General features: G+C 44.3%; 1 protein-coding gene across 2 annotated transcripts; it reads right to left on the minus strand.

Annotated features, from left to right (window-relative positions):
* Nucleotides 1-133: 133 nt before the first annotated feature.
* On the minus strand, nucleotides 134-25,826 carry MSH5 (mutS homolog 5). Of its 2 annotated transcripts, none has more exons than XM_004621288.2 (24): nucleotides 25,314-25,826; nucleotides 24,100-24,223; nucleotides 23,369-23,449; nucleotides 22,947-23,009; nucleotides 20,462-20,583; nucleotides 20,161-20,270; nucleotides 19,507-19,542; nucleotides 18,098-18,180; nucleotides 16,381-16,426; nucleotides 10,494-10,632; nucleotides 10,304-10,366; nucleotides 6,208-6,336; nucleotides 5,827-5,899; nucleotides 5,601-5,710; nucleotides 4,965-5,045; nucleotides 4,672-4,759; nucleotides 4,260-4,449; nucleotides 4,026-4,152; nucleotides 2,864-3,013; nucleotides 2,439-2,513; nucleotides 2,099-2,242; nucleotides 1,780-1,917; nucleotides 1,016-1,089; nucleotides 134-810 (listed from the first exon to the last, which is right to left on the minus strand). In XM_004621288.2, exons 1-24 carry the CDS (start codon nucleotides 25,458-25,460, stop codon nucleotides 699-701), a joined length of 2,505 nt encoding a protein of 834 aa, XP_004621345.2. In that variant the 5' UTR covers nucleotides 25,461-25,826; the 3' UTR covers nucleotides 134-698. The 2 variants fall into 2 exon arrangements, with proteins under 2 accessions (XP_004621345.2, XP_004621344.2); XM_004621287.2 differs by having other exon boundaries at nucleotides 2,439-2,516.
* Between the last annotated feature and the right edge of the window lie 1,388 nt (nucleotides 25,827-27,214).

Consider the following 27,214-nt stretch of genomic DNA (forward strand, 5'->3'; position numbering starts at 1 on the left):
GGTGTTCCTATTTAAGGAAGTAGTGACCCTAAAACAAACAAAATGTTGCCCTGGGTAGAGTCTGAGGGTCTCCCTACAACCAAGTCACTATTTTTTTCTTTGCTTTTGGGTTGCATCCTGTGATGCTCGGGGATACTCCTTGCTCAGTACTGAGAGTTGTTCCCTGAGGTGCTTGGGGAACCATGTGGAACTGGGAATCAAAGTAGGGCCTGCAGGCAAAGCATGCACTCAAACCCTTGTGAACCATCTCTCCATAGTGGCACCTAGAATCACTATCTTAATATTATTATTATTGGGTGTGGGGGCTTGGGTGCACCCCGAAGTGCTCAAGGGCTATTTTGAGCTCTGTGCTCAGAAGCCATTCCTGGAAGTGGTCGGGATCATGCGGTGCTGGGTCTCAATCCTGGGTCAATCAAGCATTCAAAGTAAGCACCTTAATCCCTGCACTATTGTTCCAGTCTCTCAAGTCACTTTTCAATGCTGCAAAGAGCAGGTCCCTTTGTGGCTTCCTATTTGGTGTTTCATTTCCTATCTTATTTTGGCTGGTCCAAGGAAATAATAATTTTTCCCAAAGTAGTCTTTATTCCTAACATGAAACAAAATTTCCAGTGAAACTGAGGACTCTGGGTCTGAAAGAGCTATGGAAACAAAAAGGGCACCAGGGTTTTTGGAAGGACAGAGGGACAGAGAAAGGATTCTCAGAGGATGTTGGTGGCAGCAGACATCACTTCTTGACTCATGAACGTGTCCAGGTCCAAGTTGGGATCTTCTAAATCCAGCTTCAGAAACTTATCCACTAGTGTCTGGCAGCTGAGGGGAATAAGAATAGTAGTATTTTGGGGAGAATAAATAATGGGGAAGAGGCTTTAGCACAGAAACTGGGACCTTGAGAATTTAGGGATTTAAAAAAAAATTATGAATTTCTGAAGGGCACAGAGCTGTCTGGGCCCATGAAAGGTGGAGAAGGGCTGAAAAGCACAATTAGAGAGAACCAGACCTTCAGCCACATACTCACTTTTCTATTTGCTTCTCTTTTAGCAATTCTTTGACAGGATTAATTGGTTTCCCACTGCAGATAAACTCTGAAACCTAAGAATAAGAAGGCAGGTGGGGGGAGAGATGGGTGGGATTTAAGTAAGAAAAGAGAAAATAGGAGTTAGAAATCTCACAGTGGACCAGAAAGGTAGGCTGAAGGACTGAAGCACATGCTTTGCATGAGGGCCCTGGATTCAAGCCACAGCACCACATGGTCCCCTGAGCACCAAGCCAGTAGTATGCCTCCAAGCACCTCAGGGTGTAAACTGAAAAAAATTGTTTTTAAAAAAGGAAGAACAAGAGGGGCTGGAGTGATAGCATAGCGGGTAGGGCATCTGCCTTGCACGTGACCGACCCAGGTTCAATTCCCAGCATCCCATATGGTCCCCCAAGCACCGCCAGGAGTAATTCATAAGTGCAGAGCCAGGAGTAACCCCTGAGCATCGCTGGGTGTGACCCAAAAAGAAAAAAAAAAAGGAAGAACAAGAGGGGCTGGAGCAATAGCATAGCGTGTAGGGCATCTGCCTTGCACGTGACCAATCCGGGTATGGTCTCCCAAGCACCGCCAGGAGTAATCTTCGAGTGCAGAGCCTAGAGTAACCCCTGAGCATCACTGGGTGTGACCCAAAAAGAAAAAAATAAAAGGAAGAACAAGAAAGAAAGGCTATGGGTTCAAAACCCAGGTTCACAAGGGACAGTGAATGAAAGGAGCCAAGATAAGGTGGGTGACCAAGATCTCATCACCTCCTTGCCACGAGCAATGAGTTTGCTGGGCAGCCCGGCCTGTGCAGCCGTGTGCGAGGCATGGGTGGCACTGGCAACACCTTCGCAAACCTGATAGAAGAAGACAAGGTCGTCTCCATCCTTACAGGTCTCCATGGTCTAAAAGAGAATAAAAGGGGACAACGTGTCATCACTAAGCTTCCTGCCCCGAAACCCTTGACCAATCCTTGGGAATGAGAAGAGGAAGGGAGACATGGACCTTGATTCCATGGAGGAGCCAGTCTCCAACACAAAAATGCTTGGCAGCGGGGCTCCTAGGGAGTCTGATTGGTTTCCTCACCAAATAATGCACAGGAGGTCCCTGTGGCAGTAGCTGTAGCTGAATGAGGCTCAGGAAGTTAGTGGCCACAAAGATGTGGGGACATGTGGGTCCAAGTGCCAGCCAGTATTTGAGCACAGCAGCTAGAAGTGCAAGCCCGTCCACCTGTGCAGAAGTCAAGGTTGAATTCAATACCGCTGGCACTTTATGCGCTTCCCCCTCCTATCTTGCCCTTCTCCCATTTAGCAGTTTATTTTCTGTCCACACTTCCCTCTTTTCCAGAGTCCAGCCTCACCCTCATGTTCCTTCACCTTGTATGCTTCCCTTTTAGTTCCTCATAAGTCCCCATCCCCCACCTCACCGTATTGGTTCCCTTTCCAAATTCATCAATAAGGACCAGAGACTGCTCAGTGGCATTGTTCACAGCTTTTGCCATCTGCTGGGCACCAGAAAAACAAGACAAGAATTTATTAGCATTTGAGATCTGGGATGCACTGACCACAATTGGTCTGTGAATCAAGCTGCTTATATATGAATCCACTCTACTGGGCTGTAGTTCTTTAACAACAAGTCATAGATTTTGTTCCTTTAGCATTGCCAACAGTGTATCACACTAGGCAAGGGGCTAACAAAGGCTTATGATATTAAGTCTCTTTGGTTTCTAAGCAGGATGCTCACTGCCCCTGGAGAGGGCATGTAGCAGAGGGAATACTATCCTGTTATCGTTATTCAGATAATTGCCACCATCCTTCTCCCAGCCCCCCACCTCCCTTTGCTCTCCTTGACCTGGTTGAGATCGATCATGAAGGTGGAGAGGCCAAGGGAGACAGATTCGCAGCTATGAATTCGGGTGAAGATGGCATCTACGGCCCCAATTTCGGCTTCCTCTGCTGGCACAAAGCTGCCCACCAGGGCCATGAATGTGATCAAGCCTACCTAGATATGGGAGAAGAGATGGCATAAGATCTGATTGTGGGGGCTGGAGCGATAGCACAGTGGGTAGGGCGTTTGCCTTGCACGCGGCTGACCCAGGTTCAATTCCCAGCATCCCATATGGTCCCCTGAGCACCGCCAGGAGTAACCCCTGTGCATCGCCATGTGTGACCCCAAAAGAAAAAACTGATTGTGTGGATGAAAGTAAAAGTGGGGCCAAACTAAGGGGTACATGATAGATCAAAGGGAGATGGACATAGTTTAAGAAGAGATCATAGCCTCTCCTGTATACTTTCAAGATAGTAAAGACAGGGCTAAGGATGTGGCTCAGCAATAGAGTACATACCTCACATGTACGAAGGCCTGAATTTGAGCCCAGTACTGTACATACCCACACAAAAATCAGTGAGGAAGAATGGAGAGTAGAAGGAGACACAGGGATGGCATGGCATTCAGTGGGGGGAAAAAGGAAGTTCAGACATTCAAAATCAATTAAAGCATTAAGTTCTCTACCTTAAGTTGAGAGTTGAGAATGGAACTTAGGGAAATAAGGAGTATAGATTATGATCTTTTTTCTCCTTTCTTTTCTTTCTCTTTCTTTCTTTCTTTCTTTCTTTCTTTCTTTCTTTCTTTCTTTCTTTCTTTCTTTCTTTCTTTCTTTCCTTCTTTCTATTTCATTCCTTTCCCCCTCCCTCCCTCCCTCCTTCCCTTTCTTCCTTCCTTCCTCCACACACAGTTGTGCTCAGGGCTTACTCCTGGCTTTGTGCTCAGAGATCACTCCTGGCAGGCTTGGGAGACCATATGTGGTACCAGGGATCAAACCTGGGCCAGCCACATGCAAGGCAGATGCGTTACAACTGTGCTATCTCCCTGGTCCCAGTTATGATCTTTTCATAATAGGCAGGTTTAGAACAAAGTAAGGGAACTGTAGGAACTTGGGTTAGCAGGCAGAGGTGCGGGACAGAGATGATGGACACCCAATCTGCAAAGGCTCAATTTATAGAAATTGTCCTACCTGTTTGAGGTATATGCTCTTTCCTGATGAGTTGGGCCCAGTAATGACTTTGATCCTGCCTTTGTCTCCACTGCATTCTGTGGAGTTGGGCACAAAAGTCCGAGCACAGAGTTCCATCAGAGGATGTCTGCAGTGAGTGGAGAGACACTATGCAGGTGGCCAGTGGATAAACACCCCACAAGACGGAGCCTTTGGGCCCTTTGTGCTTGTGCCTCCACTCACTCCTGTTCTCACCTGCCATTCTGGATTCGTACCCCAAGTAGTCGGGGATTGTAACAGGGCCTTGAGTATCCATAGTCCCGTGCAGCACTGGCAAGAGCCAGCAGGACATCCAGGCGGGAGGCAAGGTCCAACACCCGGGTCAAGGCAGTTGCCCGTGCCAGCACTTGACACTGCAGTTGGTACATCAACAGGGTCTCCTGGTCTGGGAAGGATGAAGAAAGAAGATCTGGGGTTAGTTCTAGGGAAAATTGGGAGAGCAACAATGAGATTACCAGAGGGACCTGGAGACATGCAGATACAGTCTAAGGTACCCAAGATATTTCAAGAGGAAGCAGAGGTAGAGTGAAGAACAGAGCAGGAAGAAATGGAGTTTGTAAGAACCATCTCCAAACTGCCCATTTCCTTCCAATTTTTCACTTCTCACCCCGAATGTCGCAGTGTAGGTCCCCTAGTAATGCATCCAGCTCCTTGGTTCGAGCACTACGATAGTGCAGCTTCTCCTCCGAGAGAAACTAGGGACAGAGTTCAAAGCTTTTCATCCTTTGGTCCTTCATCTCTCCCACCTAACCACCCCCCAAGTTTATTTTCCCTTTGTCACAGAGTTGGCAAAACCCAGATGCAAAAGAGAGGTCTCATATTGGACAGCATTAATAAGACATGACCCTCTACTGCTGATTCATTTTCCTATCATCCTACTACAGAGATTTATGGTCTTACCATGAAGTCCAGTCCCTCAATCTCAAAGTCACTGGTCTCTACCATGGAAGGCAAACGGGGAATAGAAAGAAGGAAGCCAATCTGTAATGAGTAAAGAGGAAATAAAGCAAATTGTGGTATTCTGGGCACCTTTGCTCCCTCAAGAAATTCAGTATCCACCTATGCCTCCCATAGGGGTTGAAATTTACCAAAAGAAGTTTGCATTCCATAATTACCTGAAATTTCTTAGGTACCAATTAGTCCTTCAAAATTTAATATATCCCCTGTAAGACCTCAGTCACAAGGTCAGAGAGATGGCTCAAAAGGCTAAGCACATGGTTTTCATGCTGAAGCCCAGGTTCAATCCCTGCCACCTCATGGTCTCCTGAGAAACTCCCAAGCAAAGAGTCAGGATTAGCCCCTGAGCACACCAGATGAGGCTAAAACCAATACAAAGACATTCAAGAAAAAAACCTCAGGGATGAGAGGGGTTTTTTAGTACAACAGTAGGGTGCTTGAATTACATGTGGCCAACCTGTATTTAATCACCCTATATTTTGATCACCAACTGATCACTGAGCACAGAGTCAGGAGTAAGCCCTGAGCACTTCCAAGTATGCCCCTGCAAAAAAGACCTAGGCCACAATGCTGTCTCACCAGAGGGATGTAGATGACACTGCAGGAAGGAATGCGTGAGTCCAGATTCTCCAGTTCCTTCCAAGCAACCTCAGTGAGAAAACTGGGAAGTCCCACCAGCCTTCGTTTCTCTAAGAGGATAGGAGACATGAGTGTTTCTAGTCCTAGTCTAGGGTAATCACCAGGTGCAGAGGCCACCTGCTGAGGATGGTACCTCATCACTGGATAGACCACACCCAACACTTACTCTCATCAATGTCAGGATCTATGTTGGGGAGAACTGTGAAGCGATTTTCAGCAAGACTTCCCTGAAAGTCCACCTGAGGAAAGAAAATTCCAGTTTCTTACCCGGCACCTCGACATGGGCCCTGTCAGTCCCTGCTTTGACTAACTCTCTAATCACATCTAGGATTTTTTTTTCCCCCGCCTCCTTTCCTCATCTGTTCTTTCTCCGCGCCCCTTAACTGTAGACTACATTCTTTAGTCATTCAATTCCTTTCTTTAGTCATTCAGCTAGCCCCAAATTTTCCCATGTTTCCCCGTCTTCTGTCCAGGGTTCAGTCCTTCATTTTCCTACCTTATATCTCCCTTAGATGCCCAGAGGCTCTGCCTCTTTCCTTCCACTCACCACCTTTCCAATGAGGCTGGCAATGTGGTACAAGTCATCAGAGAACTCTAGGGTAATGTCCTGAAAGAGCTGGATGGACTGAGGCAGGGAACGGCAGGCATCCCTCAAACCCAGGGCACTGTACACAGTCTAGGAGAAATGAACAGAGGAAAGTGGTCCACAACCAGCACAGGCTGAGATGGAGGGATGGGGAGAAAAATCAGAGATCCACAGGGAACAACAGAAAAAAAGATGCTTTCCCCAGAGTATGGGGAGGAGAAGGGTAGAGAAGGAAAGAAATCAATGGAGAAGAAAAGATAGATAGGAAGCAGTGGGGAGCAGGGTTAAAGGGGACTCGAGTAAATCGTGGTACTAAGGAATGGTACATCTAAATATCCTAACCATAGAGTCAGAAACGCTGACAACAGAAATCTAAACTTCAACAACTGAACTTAAAAATGTGCCTGCCAAGATGGCCAGCTGGGGATGGAGCAGGGAGGGAAGAAGACACTGGTGGTGGGACTGGTGATGGAACATAGTATGTCTAAAACCCACCATGAATAACTTGTAAATCATGGAATTTTAATAAAAAATGAAAAAAATTAAAAAGATTATTTGTTTTTGCATATTTGGGGCCATGCCCAGGGATGTGGTGGGGTGCTACTCTTGGTGCAGTGCTCAGAGGCAGCTCCAGTGCCAGGACTCCCACAAGCAAAGCATGCACTCCTTTAGAGCTCTTTCCCTGGTCCCAAAGAAAATGTTAAATGTTAAAAGCAAAAAATAATTAGTGAGAGAGGAATATAAAATTCTGCAGGCATTACCATAAAAAATGGTGCTAAAATGACAACTTTAGGGCCAGAGAGATAATACAGGGGTTAAGACAATCACCTTACATGCAGCTAATTCTAGGTCTATCCCAGCACCATACATGGTCCCCTGAGTACCACCAGGGTCAGTCCTAAACACAGAGAAAGGCATAGCACCTGAGCACTGTGGGTGACCTGGGTTTGAGACGGAGAGTATACTGGGTGAAGGTAAGAACTTGGGTCAGTGAATAGAAGTAAGAATAAACTCACATTCATTCTGTGCTTACTATATACCAGGCAATATTCTAAATTTTTACATGCTCTTATTTCATTCTGTCCTCAAAGTAGTTCTCCCATGTAAGGACTAACATTCTCTCTGCTTTACAGACAAAGAAGCTGAGGTACAAAGAGTTATATATAATGGCTAGAGCGATAGTACAGTGGGTAAGGTGTTTGCCTTGCACACAGCCGACTGGGTTTTGAGCCTTGGCATATGGTCCCATATAGTCCTCCTGTGCACCAGCAGCAGTAATTCCTGAGTACAGAGCCAGGAGTAACACCTGAGCATCTCGGGGTATGACCCAAAAAGAAAAAAAGAAGTGTATGCAAAGAGTTACAAAGAGGCATATATAAAGAGGTACAAAGAGGTAGTGTGCTAGGCTAGCACCTTACCCATCGTACTTTCTCTCCAACCTCAGGGGAAAACAAGAATAATGATGATAAGAATTATATTTAAAGGACTCTAAAGCAACTTTCTTTTGCTTGTTTGTTTTTTGGGTCACACCCAGCAGTACTCAGAGTTTACTCCTGACTCTGTGCACAATGATCACTTCTGGTGGTGCTCAGGGGACCACATGGCGGTTGGGGATGAACCCAAGCTGAGTGCATGCAGAGCAAGTGCCTTATATATTATGCTATATCTCGAGCCCCTTTCTAAAGCTAATATAAAATAAGTTCCATGGGACCACATACGGAATAATTTGAACATGTGTAAAGATTTTTAAATACAATTGGTTGGGACTACAGAGACATCACAGTGGGTATGGTGCTTGCCTTGCACCCAGCCAATCTGGGTTTCATTTCTGGCATCCCATATGGTTCTCCAAGCACTGTCAAGAGTGATTCCTGAGCACAGAGCCAAGAGTAACCCCTGAGGATTGCGAGGTGTGGTCCATAGACCAAAATAAATTTTAAATAAATAAATTACAGTTGGTTGAAATACATGTATAAACCTATGAATTTATAATAATATCAAAACAACTCATTTGCTATTTTGGTTTATATTAGGAAACTAATTTACTAATCTAATAACTCGCAAATAAGGATAAAGGGAAAAAAATAAGCATGAAGGGAGAGAAAAATCAAGCAATTTTCTATGATATAATCTCTATTACTAGGTAACTGAAAAACAAATAGGAAGAAAAAAATTTTTACAGATGGTTCTGGCTGGTACATGGAAAAAGGACAGAATTAAAATAACAACATTTGGGGCTGGAGCAATAGCACAGCGGGTAGGGCGATTGCCTTGCACACGGCCAACCCGGGTTCGATTCCCAGCATCCCATATGGTCCCCTGAGCACCACCAGGGGAGATTCCTGAGTACAGAGCCAGAAGTAACCCCTGTGCATCACCAGGTGTGACCCAAAAAGCAAAGCAAAAAAAAAAAAAAACTACAACCATTTTACAATCCTAAAGATCTAATGGGCTTAGGTTAAATATAAGACTGCTAATACCACAAAAGGGAAGCCAGAACAGTGGATAGGGCACTTGCCCTTAATGTTATGGATTGGCGCTTGATTGCTAGCCATCCCATATGGTCCCATAAGCCTGTAAGAGTGATCCCTGATTTCAGAGCCAGGAGTAAGTTCTGAGCACTGCCAGGTGTGCCCACCCTTACCTCAAAAAAATCAGCTATTGGGGCTGGAGCGATAGCACAGCAGGTAGGGCGTTTGCCTTGCACGTGGCCGACCAGGGTTCAATTTCTCCGCCCCTCTCGGAGAGCCCAGCAAGCTACTGAGAGTATCTCGCCCGCACGGCAGAGCCTGGCAGCTACCTGTGGCATATTCGATATGCCAAAAACAGTAACAACAAGTCTCACAGTGAATACATTACTGGTGCCTGCTCGAACATATTGATGAGCAATGGGATGACAGTGATACAGTAATATATATATATATATATATATATATATATAATTGCAAAGGCAAAAATTAGATATTTAATTAAATTGTATTCAGGGGCTGGAGATATAGTACAGTGGATAGGGCATTTGCCTTGAACGCAACAAACCAGGTTCAATATCCAGCACCCAATATGGTTCCCTGAACACAAAACCAGGAGTAAGTCCTGAGCACTGCTGGGTGTGGGCGAGGAAGGAAGGAAGGAGGGAAGGAAGGAGGGAAGGAAGGAAGGAGGGAAGGAAGGAGGGAAGGAAGGAAGGAAGGAAGGAAGGAAGGAAGGAAGGAAGGAAGGAAGGAAGGAAGGAAGGAAGGGAGGGAGGAAGGCAGGGAGGGAGGGAGGGAGGGAGAGAGGGAAGGAGGGAGGGTGGGAGGGAGGGAGAGAGAGAGGGAGGGAGGAAGGGAGGGAGGGAGCTGGAGAGACAGTACAGCAGACAGGGAGCCTGCCTTGCATATGGGTTCAATCCCAGGCACCACATATATTCCCCTAAGCACCACCAGGAGGGATCCCTGAGTACCACTAATGTGAAAATAAAATTAAAAGTAGTTTTCATGTAGAGGCTGAGTCAGGGACTCATGCCTTGCCTGCACAAGGGATTTTCCTTTACAGCACTTCATGGTCAGCCCCAAGCACCTCCAGGTGTGTCTCCAGTGGCCCCCAGCATTGCTGGGCCTGAGGAGCATGCATCATTGGCCCAAGTATTGTCCTCAGACCCAGTTAGCCAAGTGTCTCTGGAGTGTTCCCTGGGCCCCTGAACACTGCTGGCAGCCCAAACAAAACAAAACAAAATGTATTTTCTTTTAGAAATCATACTGAAATATTAATGGGCAAAATTATATGATGGCTATGAATTGCTGAAAATTAACTCAGGAAGGGGACATGGAGAGAAGAGAGACATGAAACATGATTGACATAAATCCTAGTGTTGGGAATTTCATGGTAGACATTGGGAGTATCTATCACTATATTACTATCTCTAAATTATTTTGAATTTTTCTATCACACCAAGTTTTAAAATAGAGCATTAGGATAGGATTTGACAGAATGACCAGAGTACAAAGGGACAGAGTATAGAATACATAAGCTAGTTAGCTTAATCAGGACATCTGGGATTTAAGAAGAGAGGCCTTACCTTATAGAGTACATGCCAGTCGCTGACCTTGGTGTGGGACAACTTCATGCGTTTCAGAATAAGCTATAGCCAGAAGGAGATAAGCATTGTTCTCACTATCCCACCATGAGGGCCCTCAAAAAGCCTAATGTCCATCCAGTATTGGTCCTCAACCTCCTTCCTGCCTCCCTGCCCACCTCCCTGGGCTTACAGGTACATTCTTGATGTGACCCAGCAAATGATGTAGCATTTGAGCCATTTCCAGATTCTGGGGTATCAGGAAAAACTGAATGACGTCCAGACGGGAATTTAATTCCACCAGGTCCTGAGTAGGACGTGTGAACCATAGCCTGGAAATGGGGTTTGGAAGGAGATCAGAAGTTACATTTGTTCCCATCATTGTCTTGATTTCAACTTGTGAAAAGTGTATAGTTGGAGGTGCCTGGGCATTGTGGTACATATATCTGGATTGGCAAGCGTAGAAAATCTCTGGATGTGAGCATTACTTTATATCTTGGTTTTGATGGATATGACCATGTGTCATTCCATGTGGTTATGTGATAGAGCTTGTCAATATTTAGAGGGAAAGCAGTGTGTTGAGGAATTTATATGCCAACATTCTAGTGCTTTCTGTGTTTGAGTAGGAGAGAATGAGTCAGAACTTTTATTTAGCTATAAAAGTGTGTCTGGTTGTAAAACACAGAAATGTATCTTTGAGTTCTGTGAATGTGTTCTGTGTATCATACATTCACAGAATCAACTATCCCATGTGGAATGATATAACCTGAATTCATGACAATAATCATCTCTGTAGAAAATAAAGGATTGGGAAAATTTCTCTCTCTTTCCTTCCCACCCTTCCTTCCTTCCTCCCTCCCTACTTTCCTTCCTTCTTCAACTGGTTCTGTGCTCAGGCATCACTCCTCATGAGGATCTGGGGATCTGGGGACCATATGTGGTAGCTGAATTCCAACTTGGGTTAGACATATGCAAGGCAAGCACCTTATCTGCTGCACTATCTCTCTGGCCCAATAACAACATTTATTTTTAAACTTGTAGGTATAAGCACAGATATTTATAATATTATTTTAGTATTTTTTGTACTGTGGTATTTCCTAATAAATTAAATTAGTATAGGGGCCAGAGAGATAGATAGGCCCCCAAAACCAATAAATAAATAATTTAGTATGCAATAATAGGACTAGAGAAATAGTTCAATGTGCTGAATACATACAAAGAATATTTTGTAAGGGTGAGGCTTGGGTTCTATCCCTGACATCATATGGTACTCTGACCACAGTAACCATAAAACACAGAGCCAGGAGTAGTCACTGACCACTGCTGGGTGTAGCCCCGAAACAAAACAAAATAAAAATGTGTTAATCTACTTCTGAATGGCCCAATCTACATACATCTGTGAAGACTGTGAGATTCTTTAAGTATTCTTTTCTATATTAAAACAAATCAGTTTAGAGCTGGAGCAATAATAACTGGGAAAGGTGTTTGCCTTGCACCCAGCTGACCCGTTTCTATCCCCAGCATCCCATAAGGTCTCCTGAGCATCGACAGGAGTAATTCCTGAGTGCAGAGCCAAGAATAACCCCTGAACATTTCCAGGTGTGACCCAAAAAGAAAAACAAACAAACAAACAAAAATCCAAACATGCAAGTCAGTTTAGTGGCCAGAGCAATAATACAGCAGGTAGGGCATTTGCCTTGCATGTAGCTGACCTCGGTTTGATTCCTGTCATCCCATATGGTCCCCTGAATACCACCAGGAGTAATTCCTAAGTGCAAAGGCAGTAATTGCATTGCCAGGTGTGGCCCAAAATAAATAAAACAAGTCAGTTTAAATAAAATAGATAATAAATAATAAAGAAATAAAATCACTTATGGCGGGACAGTGGGGAATACTCAGAGGGGACCATGCAGACCTTGGGATTGAACCTGGGTTTCCTGCATGTACTTCAGCCCTTTGAGCTATCTCCATGAGTCCCAACCTGAGTTTCTTGAAGATACCTAGGTATCTGACTCATCTACTGCTAATGCAGGATCATAGTCAAGTGAAACTCTTTACTTTTATAGCTAAGTACATGACTCACTTAAAAGATAAGTAACCTATCCAAAGTCATACTGCTAAAGGGCTGAAGGGACAGTTCAACAAACTGAGCATATGCTTTGCATGCAGAGGTCTGGGTTTGATCTCTGGCACTGTTTGGTCCTCCAAGCAGCACCAGTAGCAATTTCCAAGCACCGAGTCAAGTGTAGCACCTGACCAACACAGGGTATGGCCACCAAACCAAACTAAATCAAACCAAAACAGTCCATCATAATGCTCGCAAGTATAGTAAACATTCACTTAATATTGTTGATGGCTTTTGGAAACTGTAACTTTAAGTAGGTATATAACAAAATCAGGTCCTGGAATAACTTCATTTTTTTAACCTCAATGAGATTGCTATTTTTGTTTTTCCATATATATTATCACAAAATAATGTTTAATAAAAGAAGTTTAAAGACTAGATGAGGCTGAAGTGATAGATAGCAGGTAAGAGAGCTTGCCTTGGAACCCTGAGCACCACCAGGAGTGATCCCTGAGTAATGAGGCAGGAGTAAGTTCTGTGACAAAAAAAAAATTTAAAGGTTTAAAGGCCAGACCTAGAATATAGTGGTAGGATGCTTGCCCCACATGTGGCCCTGAGTACCGCCAGGTATGGCCTAAAATAAAAAACAGAAAAAAAATGTATTCAAGAATCCACTGTACATGGAATGATAGTACAGAGAATAAGTTGTTTGCCTTGCACGTGGCCGACCTGGGTTCGATCCCTGGCATCCCATCTGGTCCCCTGAGCACTACTAGAAGTAATTCTTGAGTGTAGAATCAGGAGTAACCCCTGAGCATAGCCAGGTATGACCCTCCCCCCCAAAAAAAAAAAAAGAATCCACTGTACAGTGGCTGAAGAAGTAGTGCAGAAGGTAGGGCATTTGCCTTGCATGAAGCCAAACAGAGTTCAATCCCTGGTATCCCATATGGTCTCCCAAGCACCACCAGGAGTGGTTCCTGAGTGAAGAGCCAAGAGTAACCAGTGAGCATAGCCTGGCATGGTAAAAAACAAAAAGCAAAACAAAATTGCCAAGAACCTGTTGTACAGGTGGGCTGTAAATTCACAATTCAGGTTGTATGAACAGTGTCCTTTCTTTATGACATATTATGACATTCAGTGATCCTGGGGCCCTGTCTAGAACAGCTAGGTATTTCAGGTTCCCTGCTAGTTCCTATCCAGGGAATCTCTAATCCATCTTCATCTTTAACTCAGTTCCCTTATTCACGAGAGTTTCTTCCCTTTCATCCTTGGTTGATATTAAAGACTTGCAACTGAAGTCCTGGAAAATATGTAGGCAATTAAATCACCCCACAAATTATCTAGAGATGACTTCAGAGACTATCTTAAATTAACCTCCAAATTACACATATCGTAAAACAGATACGGGGAAAGAACTGTGCACCTGCAGTTTAGCTAAGTTTTCTGCTCTGAGTTTGCAAAGGTAGTGTGACCAGTATACCTTTGTGTATTGAGCTGTGTACAAAGCTATGTGCCAGGCACTAATGGGAAAGGCTCCCACACAGTTTATATCTATTGGGGAAAGCAGATTTACTATTATTTCCAACCTGAAGGGATATTACAACTAAAAAATATAAACAAGCCCTATATGAGTACATGAGAAGAGAAGGCATCATCAATCTTCTTATCAATACCTATAAAGCTTTACAGGCCCCAGTATTAAAAGCATAGATTCAGGCATTATGTGCTTCAGTGATGGCAAATGATCTTAAAGGACTTGAGCCTTGTAAGTCTATGGTCAAAAGTTCAAATCCCCGGTGTCCATCATGCACCAACTGTGATCCTAGCAGCTAAGCTGCTTATGATCCCCTGTGCTGCAAGTGATTTTCAGTCTGTATAAACACTGTAGCAACCCCAGCAAATGCCACAACCAAAATCTATGTGCCTCAAGTAAAAATGTGACCCCCAGGGCTTGCATGCACCCGAGTTTGATCCCCAGTATCCCATATGGTCTCCCAAGCACCACTAGGAGTAATTCCTGAGGGTAGAGCCAAGAGTAACCCTTGAGCACCACCGGATGTGACCCCAAAAGAAAAAAAAGTGTGATCCCCAGAAGCACATGTGCAAGCTCTGCAACTAAACGGGCACAAACCGTAGTGGGCAATGTGACTGAGTATGCAACAACACAACCTGATGTGAAACCCCTGGAGAGTATTACAGCTAAAAATAAGTGTTAACCATAGCCAGGCACCTGTGTAATCCCAGATTATTGCAACAACATCAACAATGATAAAGGGTAGGAGGGAATTTATACATACATACATATATAAAATAAGGGCCAAAGAGAGGTCAATGAGCTGATTGCATGTTTTACATAAGAGAGGTCTGTGTCCAGTGTCTGGCACCACATGATCCCCTGAGCACCACTGAGAGTGACCCTCTGGCATGGCACTTGGGGGTCTATTACTAGTACAGGCCCAAGAGTAGCCCAATGAGGCCGGAGAGATAGTAGGATAGTAGAGTGAGCCGAGGATCACATATTGTCCCCCAAGCCACACCAGGAGTTATCCCTGAGTGCAAAGTCCAGAGTAAGTCCTGAGCTCTGCCAGGTATGGTCCCAAAAGAAAACAAGTAAAACAAAATAATAGCCCACTAACCACCACTGTGTGACCTTAAAACTAAAAAAAAATTAATAAATAATATAAAATTAAATAATGGTTTAGGAAAGGTTTAGAAGAGAAGCCTCAATTAATTAAAATTTAGGCTCTAAACACCATAACTATTAAAGTATGCATATTAGAATCTTCATCATGGGTAATACAAAAACTTTCTAAGGGTTATGTTATCTTTTAAAAGTTTAGATTTTTTAAAAAAGTGGAATGAGATTAGGAAAAAAAAGTGTTTAGAGACAGAGAAACCAATCTGAGGCAACTGCAATGTTCCCAGTTAGAAATGATGATAGCTAGAGTTAAAGTAGTGGAAAGGGGGAAAAGGGGCTAACTGAGAAAGATATTTCAGGTTAAAATCAATAGGCCTAGTGAATAATTGAAAAGAGGGGTGAGGGGGAAGCATCAATTCAAGGTTCAGAGCTTGAGAAGTTGTTTTGCCAGCAATGCTATTAACCTGAAAACAAAATGCAAGAACAGGACCAGTGGACATTGTTTTGGCACCAAATTTGAGCTGCCTGTGTAAATTGCAGTGGCAGTGATATGTAATTACAAATCCATATATGGAGCTCAAAACTAGAAACACAAATTTAAAGTCACCAAAGAATAGTTCAAATTCAAATATGGTTTTTATCATTGAAAATATCGCCACATGTACTGTGTTCTGCGCTTGTATTTCTGCTGATTACATGTGTAAATATGTGCTGACAATGTAAAATGAAGATAATAGTCGCTATCATGTGAGTTGAAAGGATTAAGTATATTTAAATATCGTTCAGGGAAGGACAATTGGGTTATTAAAAAAAATTATTGTGGGTCGGAGATATATTACAGTGGGTAAGGTGTTTGCCTTCAACACAGCTGGCCTGGTCCAGAAGATCCTTGAGACCCACCATGAGTGATTCCTGAGCACTGAACCAGGAGAAAGTCCTGAGCACAGGAAGGAAAGAAGGAAGGAAGGAAGGAAGGAAGGAAGGAAGGAAGGAAGGAAGGAAGGAAGGAAGGAAGGAAGGAAGGAAGGAAAGGAGGGAGGAAGGGAGGGAGAAAGGAAGGAAAGAAAAGGAAAGGAAAAAAGTAAAAGGAAGGAAGGAGAGAAGAAAGAAACGAACAAAGGAATGAAAATGGGAAAAGAGAAAAGAAAAAGGAAAGAAAAAAAGGGGGAAAAGAGAAAAATATTAACCTTCTCCCCAGACGTGAGGGCCATATCTGACAGTGCTAGGGTATGCCAGGAGAGGATGTGGTACTAGGACTAGAACTCAGGATCTTGTACAAACAAGGTATGTGCTCTATCACTTAAGCCATATTCCTAGCCAGGGCAGTTGTTTTTACTGCATGGAGTCTCTTGTAACATAGATGTGAGACACACTCACCTGAGCAACTTCTCACCCCACTTACAGCGGCATCTGTTGAGGATTCCTGTGGGGAGTAGAGGCAGGGGGTGAGCTTGTTACAAGGTAAGAACAGGGAAAGGAGTGTATGGCTCTCTCTAAACTGAGTCATCTGGGCCAGAGGTTTGGGTGCTGAACAGACTGGCCTGAGGTTGTTAACCAGATACAGGTGACAAAGGCAGGCATCACCAGCCCCTGGTCCCAAGTCTGAGTCAATATCATCTTACATGGACTTAATTAGAGTAAGAGATGGGTGTATAGGAGCATTAAGTCAGAAAAAAAATACAGAGCAGATGGAGTTAGAGCCCAACACACATGTAAACTTTAGGTATAACCTATGAAGATATATAATAGTGAAGCATGTGAATACTTGGGGCAATGTCTATAATACACCCTAGAGCCAGAGATGCTGATAAAGACTATTATAAATCAAACATGAGCTGTTATACAATTACGTGTCTCTTCTCTCTAAGAGACCCTTCCAAAGTCCCTACACAGGCTCTGGAGAAAACATTCCATACAAAACCAAGCAATAAACATAAAATTAATAAAGAGATGATAGCAAATGGTCCTGGATTAGTACAGAGTATGGGGAAACACCCAAACTCCTAGAGTTAGAAAGAAGTTAAGAAAGCTGGATTAGGGCCAGAGGTTAGTTCAATGGTCTGGAGTCTTACATACAGAAGACCTAGGTTTGACCCCTGGCATTGATGGTCCTCCAGCACCACAGGGAGTAACTCCCAAGGGAAGAAGAAAAGAAAGAAAGGAAAAGGAAAGAAAGAAAGAAAGAAGAAAGAAAGAAAGAAAGAAAGAAAGAAAGAAAGAAAGGAAGAAAGAAAGAAAGAAAGGAAAGAAAGAAAGAAAGAAAGAAAAGAAAGAAAGGAAAGGAAGAAAGGAAGGAAGGAAGAAGAAAGAAGAAAGAAGAAAGAAAGAAAGAAAGAAAGAAAGAAAGAAAGAAAGAAAGAAAGAAAGAAAGAAAGAAAGAAAGAAAGAAAGAAAGAAAGAAAGAAAGAAAGAAAGAAAGAAAGAAAGAAAGAAAGAAAAAGAAAGAAAGAAAGAAAGAAAAAGAAAAAGAAAGAAAGAAAGAAAGAAAGAAAGAAAGAAAGAAAGAAAGAAAGAAAGAAAGAAAGAAAGAAAGAAAGAAAGAAAGAAAGAAAGAAGAAAGAAGGGAGAAGAAAGAGAGGAGGAAAGAAGAGAGGGAGAAGGAAGGAAGGAAGGAAGGAAGGAAGGAAGGAAGGAAGGAAGGAAGGAAGGAAGAAGGAAGGAAGGGAGGGAGGGAGGGAGGGAGGGAGGGAGGGAGGAAGGGAGGGAGGGAGGAAGGGAAGGGAGGGGGCAAGAGAGGGGAGAGAAAGGTATCAAAACTAGAGAGATAGTACATCAGGTAAGGTGCTTGCCCTGCATGTGGCCAGGCCAGGTTTGCTCACCAGAACTGCATATGGTCCTCCAAGCACCACCAGAAATGATCCCTGAGCTCACAGCCAGGAGTATGCCCTGAGCATAGCTGGGTGTGACCCCCAAACGCCCACTCTTCCACCCCACTCCTAATCCCCTCCCCCAAAAAAAAGGGAAAAGAAAGAAATCAGAAGAGATTTCTGGAATGAAAAGTAAAGTAGAAAGAGAGGATCTAGGACTCATCATTGGAGACAGTAGTTTTTCTGGCAGACTTTTGAGTGTGGGATAAAGGACAGGGTACACATACCAAAGAGACTGAGCCCCTCCTTTAATCCAGTGGCCACTTTGTACACTGATGGGTGAGACTCACTCTTAAATATCTGCAGAACACTGTTGGGAAGTAGAGAAATTTGTAATAAATTGGATTTTTATTTATTGTTTATTTTGGTTGTGCTCAGGGGTTTGACTCCTGACTCTGTGCTCGGGGATTATTCCTAGTGGTACTCAGAGAACTATCTGGGGTTCTGTGAATCGAACCTGGGTTAGCTGGATGCAATGTAAGAATCTTCTCTACTATACTATCTCTCCAGCCCATAACTTAGATTTTTTAAAGCTAGTTAAGAAAAGGGGATGGGGATTGGAAATATCTTCCCTAACATCAAGTCTGTTCTGAGGTTGGGGATTGGACTATACCTGGTAGTGCTCGGAGGACCATGTAGTGCTGGGGAATAGAACTTGGGTCAGCCACATGTAAGGCAAACACCTTATAACCCTGCACTAGGTCTCTGGTCCTGACTTCAAGTCTTTTTTTGTTTTTTTATTTTAAGCACTATAGTTTACATACTATTAGTGATAGGATTTCATGCACAACACATTCCAGCACCACACTCTTCACCTCTTCACCAGCAATCCTGACTTCCTTTTTTTTTTTTTTTGCTTTTTGGGTCACAGCCAGCGATGCAAGGGATACTCCTGGCTCTGCACTCAGGAATTACTCCTAGCGGTACTCAGGGAACCATATGGGATGCTGGGAATTGAACTCGGGTCGGCTGCATGCAAGGAAAATGCCCTACCTGCTGTGCTATCGCTCCAGCCCCTAAGTTCCAGTCTTAAATTAAGGTTTGTCTCACATTTCTCTTTGTCCCACGTTCTCTTTGCCTTAGTTTTGTCCCTTGAGAGGAGAAGGCTTTTGTACACTTCCGCCTTTAACCCCTTTTCCACATTCTTCCCATTCCTTCAGAAAGTCTTGGGGCTGGGAGATGGTTCAAAGGGCTGAGTGTAAGGTTTGCATGTGGGAGCTCCAAGTTTGATCCTTAGTATTGAATGGTTCCTGAACACTGATATAAGTGGTGCCCCCAGGCCCAAAAGGGGCAGTCTCCTCATAAAACATAATTTCAAGTTGGGCCAGAGAGATAATTTGAGAGGTGGAGCACATGCCTTGCATGCAGGAGGCCCAGTTTCAACCTCTAGCACTGCATGGTCCCCTGAATACTGCTGAAAGTAACCCTAAACCCAGAGCCAGGAGTAGTAGCTTCCAGCACAGCTGAGTATGGCCCCAAACCAAGCAAATAATAAAAAGCACCCCAAAACAAAGATCTGAAATGTCCCCAAGGTTAAAAAAAAACCTGGAATTTCATCCTATTCCTCTTTAAGATTATTAGAGCATTAAACTTATTCTCCCTCCACAAAGATATTAGCTTGCCTCCATCTCCTTACCTGTAAGTGTCTTGATCTATGCTCACCAGGTGGGTCCTGAAAACATAAAACAAGTAGAAAGGTAGCTGGGGGTATGAAGATCTGAGCTAATTTTATAGTTTTCCCCTCCTGAGATAATACTATCTTTTCCTCAGAGTTCTGATGATCCCTGTGTGTTCTACAGCACGGCTTCTTATAATTTTTTCACTTGTGATCTCTTTGTCTGAGAAAGTTTTGCGTGACTCTATATATACAGGTACATAAAATAGGTACACAAAGCAGCAAACATTACTTATTATAAATTAAATGTTTATTTTGAACAAAATTTAAATATATTTTGTGGTCCCAACATAGGACCCCATAGTTTTAAAAGCTAAGCCCTCACTCACTTTACCAATAGGTCACAGCCCTCCTTTTTACTTTCTCCCTGTCTTACTTTTTTGTTGTTTTTTGGATCATGCCAGTCATGCTCAGGGTTAATTCCTAGCTCTGCACTCAGAAATCACTCCTGGCAGTACTCTAAGAACCATATAAGATGCCAGGAATTGAAGCTAGGTTGGCTATGCGCAAGGCAAGGGCCTTGTACTATCACTCCAGCTGTGCTATCACTTCAGCACCCTGTCTTACTTTTTAGACCTTAAGCCCACCCTATTGAGGTTAGAGAAAATCACCTACAACACAAATTTCTTAAAGCCTAAGATGGGAACGCTGACATTATAGTCTTCCAGTTCAACCCCAACTCTTCTTCGACCCAGGAATTTGAGTAATCCTCCAAGTGCTCGAACCTAGAAGGGATCAGTAGTGGAGATGGAGTAAATTACAAAGTGCTGAAAGCTGGACATTATCATTAATAGAGAAAACTATCAATTTCCAGGATTGAGCTACTACCTCCCAGGACTCAACTCTAGGATTGTAGGGCTTGAGTCTTTTCACAACCTATTGCATCCCAGCCCTTATCTCCCAGTCCCCATCTCACCGTGAGGAGGCAGTCAAAAGGAATGATGGAAGAGAGAAAGATAATTTTCTCAGTGGCTGTCATGGAGTCTGGAATGAAGGAGTAGTTTCCAGAAAGGAGGCGCTGTTTACTTATCTCTAGACCTATTATGGGGAGGTATGAGGGGAAATGGCTGGAGCGATAGCACAGAGGATAGGGCGTTTGCCTTGCACGCGGCCAACCCGAGTTCAATTCTTCCGTCCCTCTCGGAGAGCCCAGCAAGCTACCAAGAGTATCCCACCCGCATGGCAGAACCTGGCAAGCAACCCGTGGTGTATTCGATATGCCAAAACAACAACAAATCTCACAATGGAGACGTTACTGGTGCCTGTTCAAGCAAATTGATGAACAACAGGACCGCAGTGCTACAGTGCTATTAGGGGAAAGATTTTATATTTCAATTCTTCATCCCATTTTAAGAATGAGACAGTAGAAGCAAAAGATATGTGACTTGTCAAGCATACAAGGTCATTGATGGAAAGCTGAAAAAAAAAAAGAACCAAATGTTCAGGCCTTAGGAGATGGCTCAAGGTGCTGGAGTGCATGCTTTGCATACAAGAGATTCAATCTCCAGCACCCCCATAGTTCCCTGAGCATCATTGGCTGAAGTCCCAAACCAAAAATAAAATAAATTATTCATAGAGAATCCTTAATTATCTTTATCATATATATAAGGTTGTTTGGCAAGAGCTAGGGAGATAGCTTCAGGGCTAGAGCACATGTTTATGTCCACTAGGGCCCCAGTGAGATCTATGGTGCCACAGGACACCCTGAGCACTGCTGTACTACTGAGCCCCAAGGCCTGAGCACTGAACCATCAGGGGCTGGAGTGATAGTACAGCAGATAGGGCATTTGCCTGGCATGTGGCAGACCTGGCTTCGGTCTCCTGAGCACTGCCGGAAGTCATTTCCAAGTGCAAAGCCAGAAGTAAGCCCTGAGTATTGCCAGGTTAGCCCAAAAACCAAAACAGTTTTATAAAAAATGAAAAGAAAAGAAAATACCACTGAGGCCTGCACAGCCAGACTGAGTACTCCTGGGCCCCCTGCGCACTGTTTGGGAAGTCCTAAATAAATAAATTGAATTAACGTTGTTTGGCTGAGGGTAAACCTGAAAAAGATTATAATGCCTCCTCAGACTAACATATATGAAGATTATTCAAATAGCTGGACCACATGCTTGTGTGCAGGAGTCCCAAGTTCAATCCTGGATACCGCAAGATCCTGCAAGAACTACTGGGTAAGGTCTGGGGAACTGCACTGTGGGTGATCCCTTCTAAAAGAAAGAATAACAGGCTGGAGAGACAATACAGCAGGTAGGGCTCTTGTCTTGCACCTGGCTGACCGGGGTTCAATCTCTGGCATCCCATTATGGTCCCCCAAGCACTGCCAGAGTGATTTCTGAGTGCAGAATGAGGAGTAAGCCCTGATCATTGCCAGATGTACTCCCCACCCAAAAAAAGACAGAGTAACTGGAATTGTGCTATAACATTACTATAGAGAAATAAGTATCTGGAATGACTACATATTTGAATCAATTCTTACACTGCTATAGTAAACTTTTTGGAGCTCTTTCTTCAGATACAAGAAAACAAAACAGCAACAACAAAAAGACTATAATAACATGAATAATACTGAATAAGAATAGGAAAAATCATCCTGTTCTTTTTGAGGGGTGAGAGCTACTCCCGGCACAGTGCTCTTTTTTGTTTTGTTTTTGTTTTGCTTTTTGGGTCACACCTGGCAATGTTCTAGGGTTAACCCTGGTTCTGCACTCAGGAATTATTCCTTGCAGTGCTTGGGGAACTATATGGGATACCAGGAATCGAACCCAGGTCAGCTGCATGCAAGCAAGGCAAATGTCCAACCCACTGTACTATCTCTCTGGCTCTGACACAGTGTTCAAACACAGGGGTCCTACATGCAAAGTATGTGCTCCAGCCCTTTAATCTATCTCCCAGGTCCCTCTCTGTAACTTTTGGAAGATTATAGAAGTGCTTTTTGGATTAACAGAGAAAATTCTAAAGAAAAGCAGTCCAAAAATGCCACCCTTCTCAAGGAAGGCCGTCATCCCTATAGACTCTGAAGTGGAGGGTTTCACATTAGATGTAGGCTATTACAATAATATAGGAAATAGCAGAGATTTGGGAGAAGATGACCTTTTTTTATAGCTGTTTTGAGGCCACACCCACCAATGATCAGGGGTTACTCCTGGCTCTGCACTCAGGATTCACTCCTGGAAGTTCTTGGGGGACCATATTGGATGTCAGGAAGTGAACCCAGGTCAGCCATGTGCAGGATAAGGGCCCACCTGCTTCTATCTCTCTGGCCCCTAAGAAGCTGATCTTAGAGCTAGGATAAAATAAGGATATAAGGTTGAAGGGAAGACCACTAATGATGTGGGTAGTTTGGGGAAAAAAAGGTGGGAAAACTAGGATAGGGACTGGGCAAAGCAAAATAAAGGAAATACCAAAATCCACACTGGGCAAAAATATGATTTCAGGTTCCGTAGGCACTCTGTTCTTCTGGGAGGCTGTGAAGAAGGCAAAGAAAGAACCATCAGCTGGTATGTCCCACCTACTCTGTAACTCAACCTTGGCTTCTTGGGGCCAGATCAATAGTACAGCAGGTAGGGTGCTTACTTTACACACTTCCAACCCAGGTTCAATCCCCAGAATCCCACACGTTCTCCCAAGGTCTGCAGGAGTAATCCCTGAGTGCAGAACCAGGAGCAAGCCCTAAACACTGCTGGGTGTAGCAAATAAAAATTTATTTTTAAAACATCAATTTTGACTTTTTGTTTCTAGCTTCCTCTAACGGCCTTTTGTCTCATAAAATATTCTATACTTTACTCCTTCCGCATTTTCACTGTCAGTCTTACTCACTGCTTACCAAGATTTCCGAGAAACTGAGTCATACTCTCATCCTGTTTGGCACTGGTAACAATAGACCGAGGATTGATTTCTTCTAGAACTTGGAGGAGAATGCAGATCAAATGAATTAAATAATATTTATTCTTTGACTAAGAAGGAACCCTTGTTATCACCTGTTCCCCCACCCCCATGAAACTTATTTCTTTCCTCTGAGGGTAGGGAGTTCCACACATATTGAGAGCACAAGTAGAAGCCAAGCATGAAATTTAAGAAAACAAAGAACTGGTCAATAGAACTGAGTTTGCCATGGTAGGGAAAGTGGGGAAGTAGAGAATAGGGGCTAAAGGTTGAGGTGGGGAACACTCTGGGAGAGCGTGTGGTGTTGGAAAATTGTCTGCATGAAACCCTATTATTAACCATATTATAAATTATGGTCCTAAAGTTTAAGGATAAAATTTGAAAAAGAGATTTAGCAAAAGACTAGAGAAAAGTGGAAGACTAACAGGTTCCCTGGGGATTATCACTATACTAATTTCTCTATACTAGTAACACCCTGGAGGATACAAATGACTGATTTGTCCAGGACTATATAGCTAATCCCTGTCATAATGTAAACATATGATAAATACTTGCTGAATGATGAAATAAATTCCGAAACACAACAGAGAAATTCTCTGGTAGTGAAAAAGTAAAACTGATTTAGTCAGGAAAGAGGATATGCGTGAAATCTACTTCCAGATCTGACCTCACCTCTCTGGAGAAGTTTAAGGCTTTCTTGGTCTGGGGCATCTGGCATGAAGTGGATAATGGAGTCACTAGTGTCGTAGTAGGCCAGGCCCAGGAATCCTGAATTCCACAGCACACACAGATGGATCTGTCCAGCGACAAGGGAAATCAGTATTCATTAGAAGTTTTTATTTGTTTGTTTGGGGGACCATTTGGGATACTGGGGACCAAACACGGGTTGGCCACATGCAAGACACACTATTCTGTCCATTATACTATCGCTCCAGTCCCATGTTGGAGGTATTTTTGCTTTGTTTTCAGGCCACAACTTACAGTGCTTAGTGTTTACTCCTGGCTCTGTGCTCAGGGAAAACTACTGACAACACTGAGAGTGAAAGCGGGGGAACCTTGTACAGTGCAGGGGGCGTGCAAGGAAAGAGCTTACCAGTTTACCACTACTATCTCTGCTGGAAATCAATATTTGAGCTACGCCTAAGTGCAGATTTGTGCCTGGCTTATTTAATTGAAATTACTTTTTTTTTCATTTTGTTTTTGTTTTGTTTGGGGGGCACACCCAGCAGTGGTCAGGGATCACTCCTGGTGGTCCTCAGGGGAAACATATCGGGTGCTTGGGATGGAACCCAGATTGGAAGCATGAAAGGCAAGTGCCTTACCTGCTGTACTAACATTCCTGCTCCTGACTGGAATTTATCAAACCTCTCAGACGGGGCCAGAGAGAGATAGCACAGGGGTAAGGTACTTGCTTTGCATGGTGCCAACCCGGATCCTGGTTAGATCTCTGGAACTGTATTCCCGAACACAGACCCAACGATGACCCCAAGCACCTCCAGATATTCCCCCTCCCACACCTCCCTAGCTCTCAAAGAGACATCACCCCTATTCAGTAACTGTGAGGCAGAAGCAGGATGTAGTTTACTCGCTGTCTCTTTTCATCCTCTTTTATTCTAATTTTTTTTTTTAATTTGTATTTGTTGTTGTTTTGGGGGATTACACTTGCCGATGCTCAGAGGTTCTCCTGACTGACTTCTCCTGGCGGTGCTCGGAGTCACTAGTGTCATAGTAGGCCAACCTGGGCCAACTGCGGGCAAGACAAACGCCCTACCCAACGCCCTAGCCGCTGTACTATCACTCTGTCCCTTTACTAATTTTCATCGATTCCAATCAACTCCCTCTCTCAAGCTTCCAGCCCCGGATCCCTCCACCCCCGCCCCAGAGACCTCCGCCGCCGACTCCTCCTCGTCGTCCTCCTCTGCCACCCCGGGGTCCGGCCCTGGGGCCGCCGGGCTGGGGAAGCTGGCAGAGGCCGCCCGGGGGTCGGTGCCCTGCGGCGTCCTGCCCAGTACGGTCGCTCCGGAGGAGGCCATGGCCCGGCTGCCCTGCGGATGCAGAAAATGACGGGGTTCAGGGGCGACATTTCCCTTGCAGGGCCTTAGGGAGAGGGACGCGCACAAACGCAAATCGACTCAGACGTTCCTCCCGGCTGAGGCGCCGGGCTGCCGAGGCCGTGGTGACACTTGGCTTATAGTCATTTGGGGGGGAGGGGGGCATTCTGCTGGGTAATGTCTCCAGCCACTTAAGTATTCCATTCACTCCGCCCTCATTCTTGTCACTCCACAGCGCCTCGACCTATGACAGAGAAAGTCTCAGGACCCTGGAGGGCGAGTTGTGCCGTCTCCCCTCTCCCGCCAAGTTCTCGGCTTCCCCACCCCGGCTGTTGAGAACTTGAGACGTCTTCCCGCCTTTCCAGTCACTCGGGTCACGACTGGCGCGGAAGCGCGTCACCAGCTGCCACCCGTGTGCCTGAGGGTGGGGCGCGCCGGCTGCAGGCGGGCGGCGCGCGCATACGCCCCGCCCCGTGTCAGCCCGGCGATCCAACCGGGCGGGAGGGAGTAGGCGGTGGTCGAGAAGGCCGGACGCTGATTGGTCCATTTCCCCTATGGGCTGGTGGCAGGACATTCAAACTTCCCGCCCTTTGCCGTTGCTAAGCACCCGGGGGCTCGGGGCTGCTTGGTTTCTTTCTGAGTTTTGATTGACACGGGTGGAACCTGTGAGAAGGCCGAAACAACTGTGATCTGAGCCCTGACACAGGACTTTGGGGTACTGGGGAGAAAGACGACCTTATGAACCAGAGGCGCGTTTCTGTTTTGTTTCGTTTTTTTTTTTCCCCCTGGAGAGTGGAGATAAATGACATTACTTCAATCCACGCCAACAATTCTAGGTTACTCTTTATGCCCTCTGAGTTAATATTTATAAGGAGCTTAAAACAGTACTTGGCAAACATAGTAAGAGCTATATGAGTTTTTAGGTTTTGTTTTTTATTTCACTTGAGCGTTTTAAATAAAGAAACAGAAATAGGAAGTGAGACTGATCTCAAATTCCTTCCTAATGTCCTGGGTGCAGGGTATGACCACACCCAAGGTATGACCACACAAGGTCTCTACATGGCTTAATTTATAATTTCAAACCTCCAAAGGGAAGTGAACATTTTCAAATTATACTAAATTTCAGCAGAGAGAAGTAGACCTGATAAGATCAACTGCACCCCTATGGGCACATGCATAGTCCCCTCCCCTCCTCTTATGCAAACCCAAATATATATCTTGGGACAGAGGACTATCATTTATTGAGCAACTATTTAGTGCCTGCTCTGGATCTAATGGTGACTCAAAAGTAATAAATGGGTTCTGGAAAGATAATACAGGATACTTGCCCTGCCTGTAGCCAACTCTGATTTGATCCCTGGTACCACAAGGGGTCCCCAAAAACCACCAGGAGTTACAGCCCTCCCCAGCATAGAACCAAATATACAGTGCCTAAGTATACTAGGTGTGACTCAACCCCTCCTCACACCAAAAAAAAAGTGAACATAATTAAGAATCTGCTCCATTAATATTATTTTTGAATGTGTGTATGAAGTGAAGACGGGAGACCAAAAAAAGAAAATAAAGCTTTTTTTTTAAAAAAAAAATCTTTGGGGGCTGGAGTGATAAAACAGCGGGTAGGGTGTTTGCCTTGCACGCGGCCGACCCGGGTTCAAATCCCAGCATCCCATATGGTCCCCTGAGCACCGCCAGGGGTGATGCCTGAGTGCATGAGCCAGGAGTGACCCCTGTGCATT

This window comes from Sorex araneus, chromosome 2, assembly GCF_027595985.1.
Source record: "Sorex araneus isolate mSorAra2 chromosome 2, mSorAra2.pri, whole genome shotgun sequence".
Taxonomy (NCBI): Eukaryota; Metazoa; Chordata; class Mammalia; order Eulipotyphla; family Soricidae; genus Sorex; species Sorex araneus.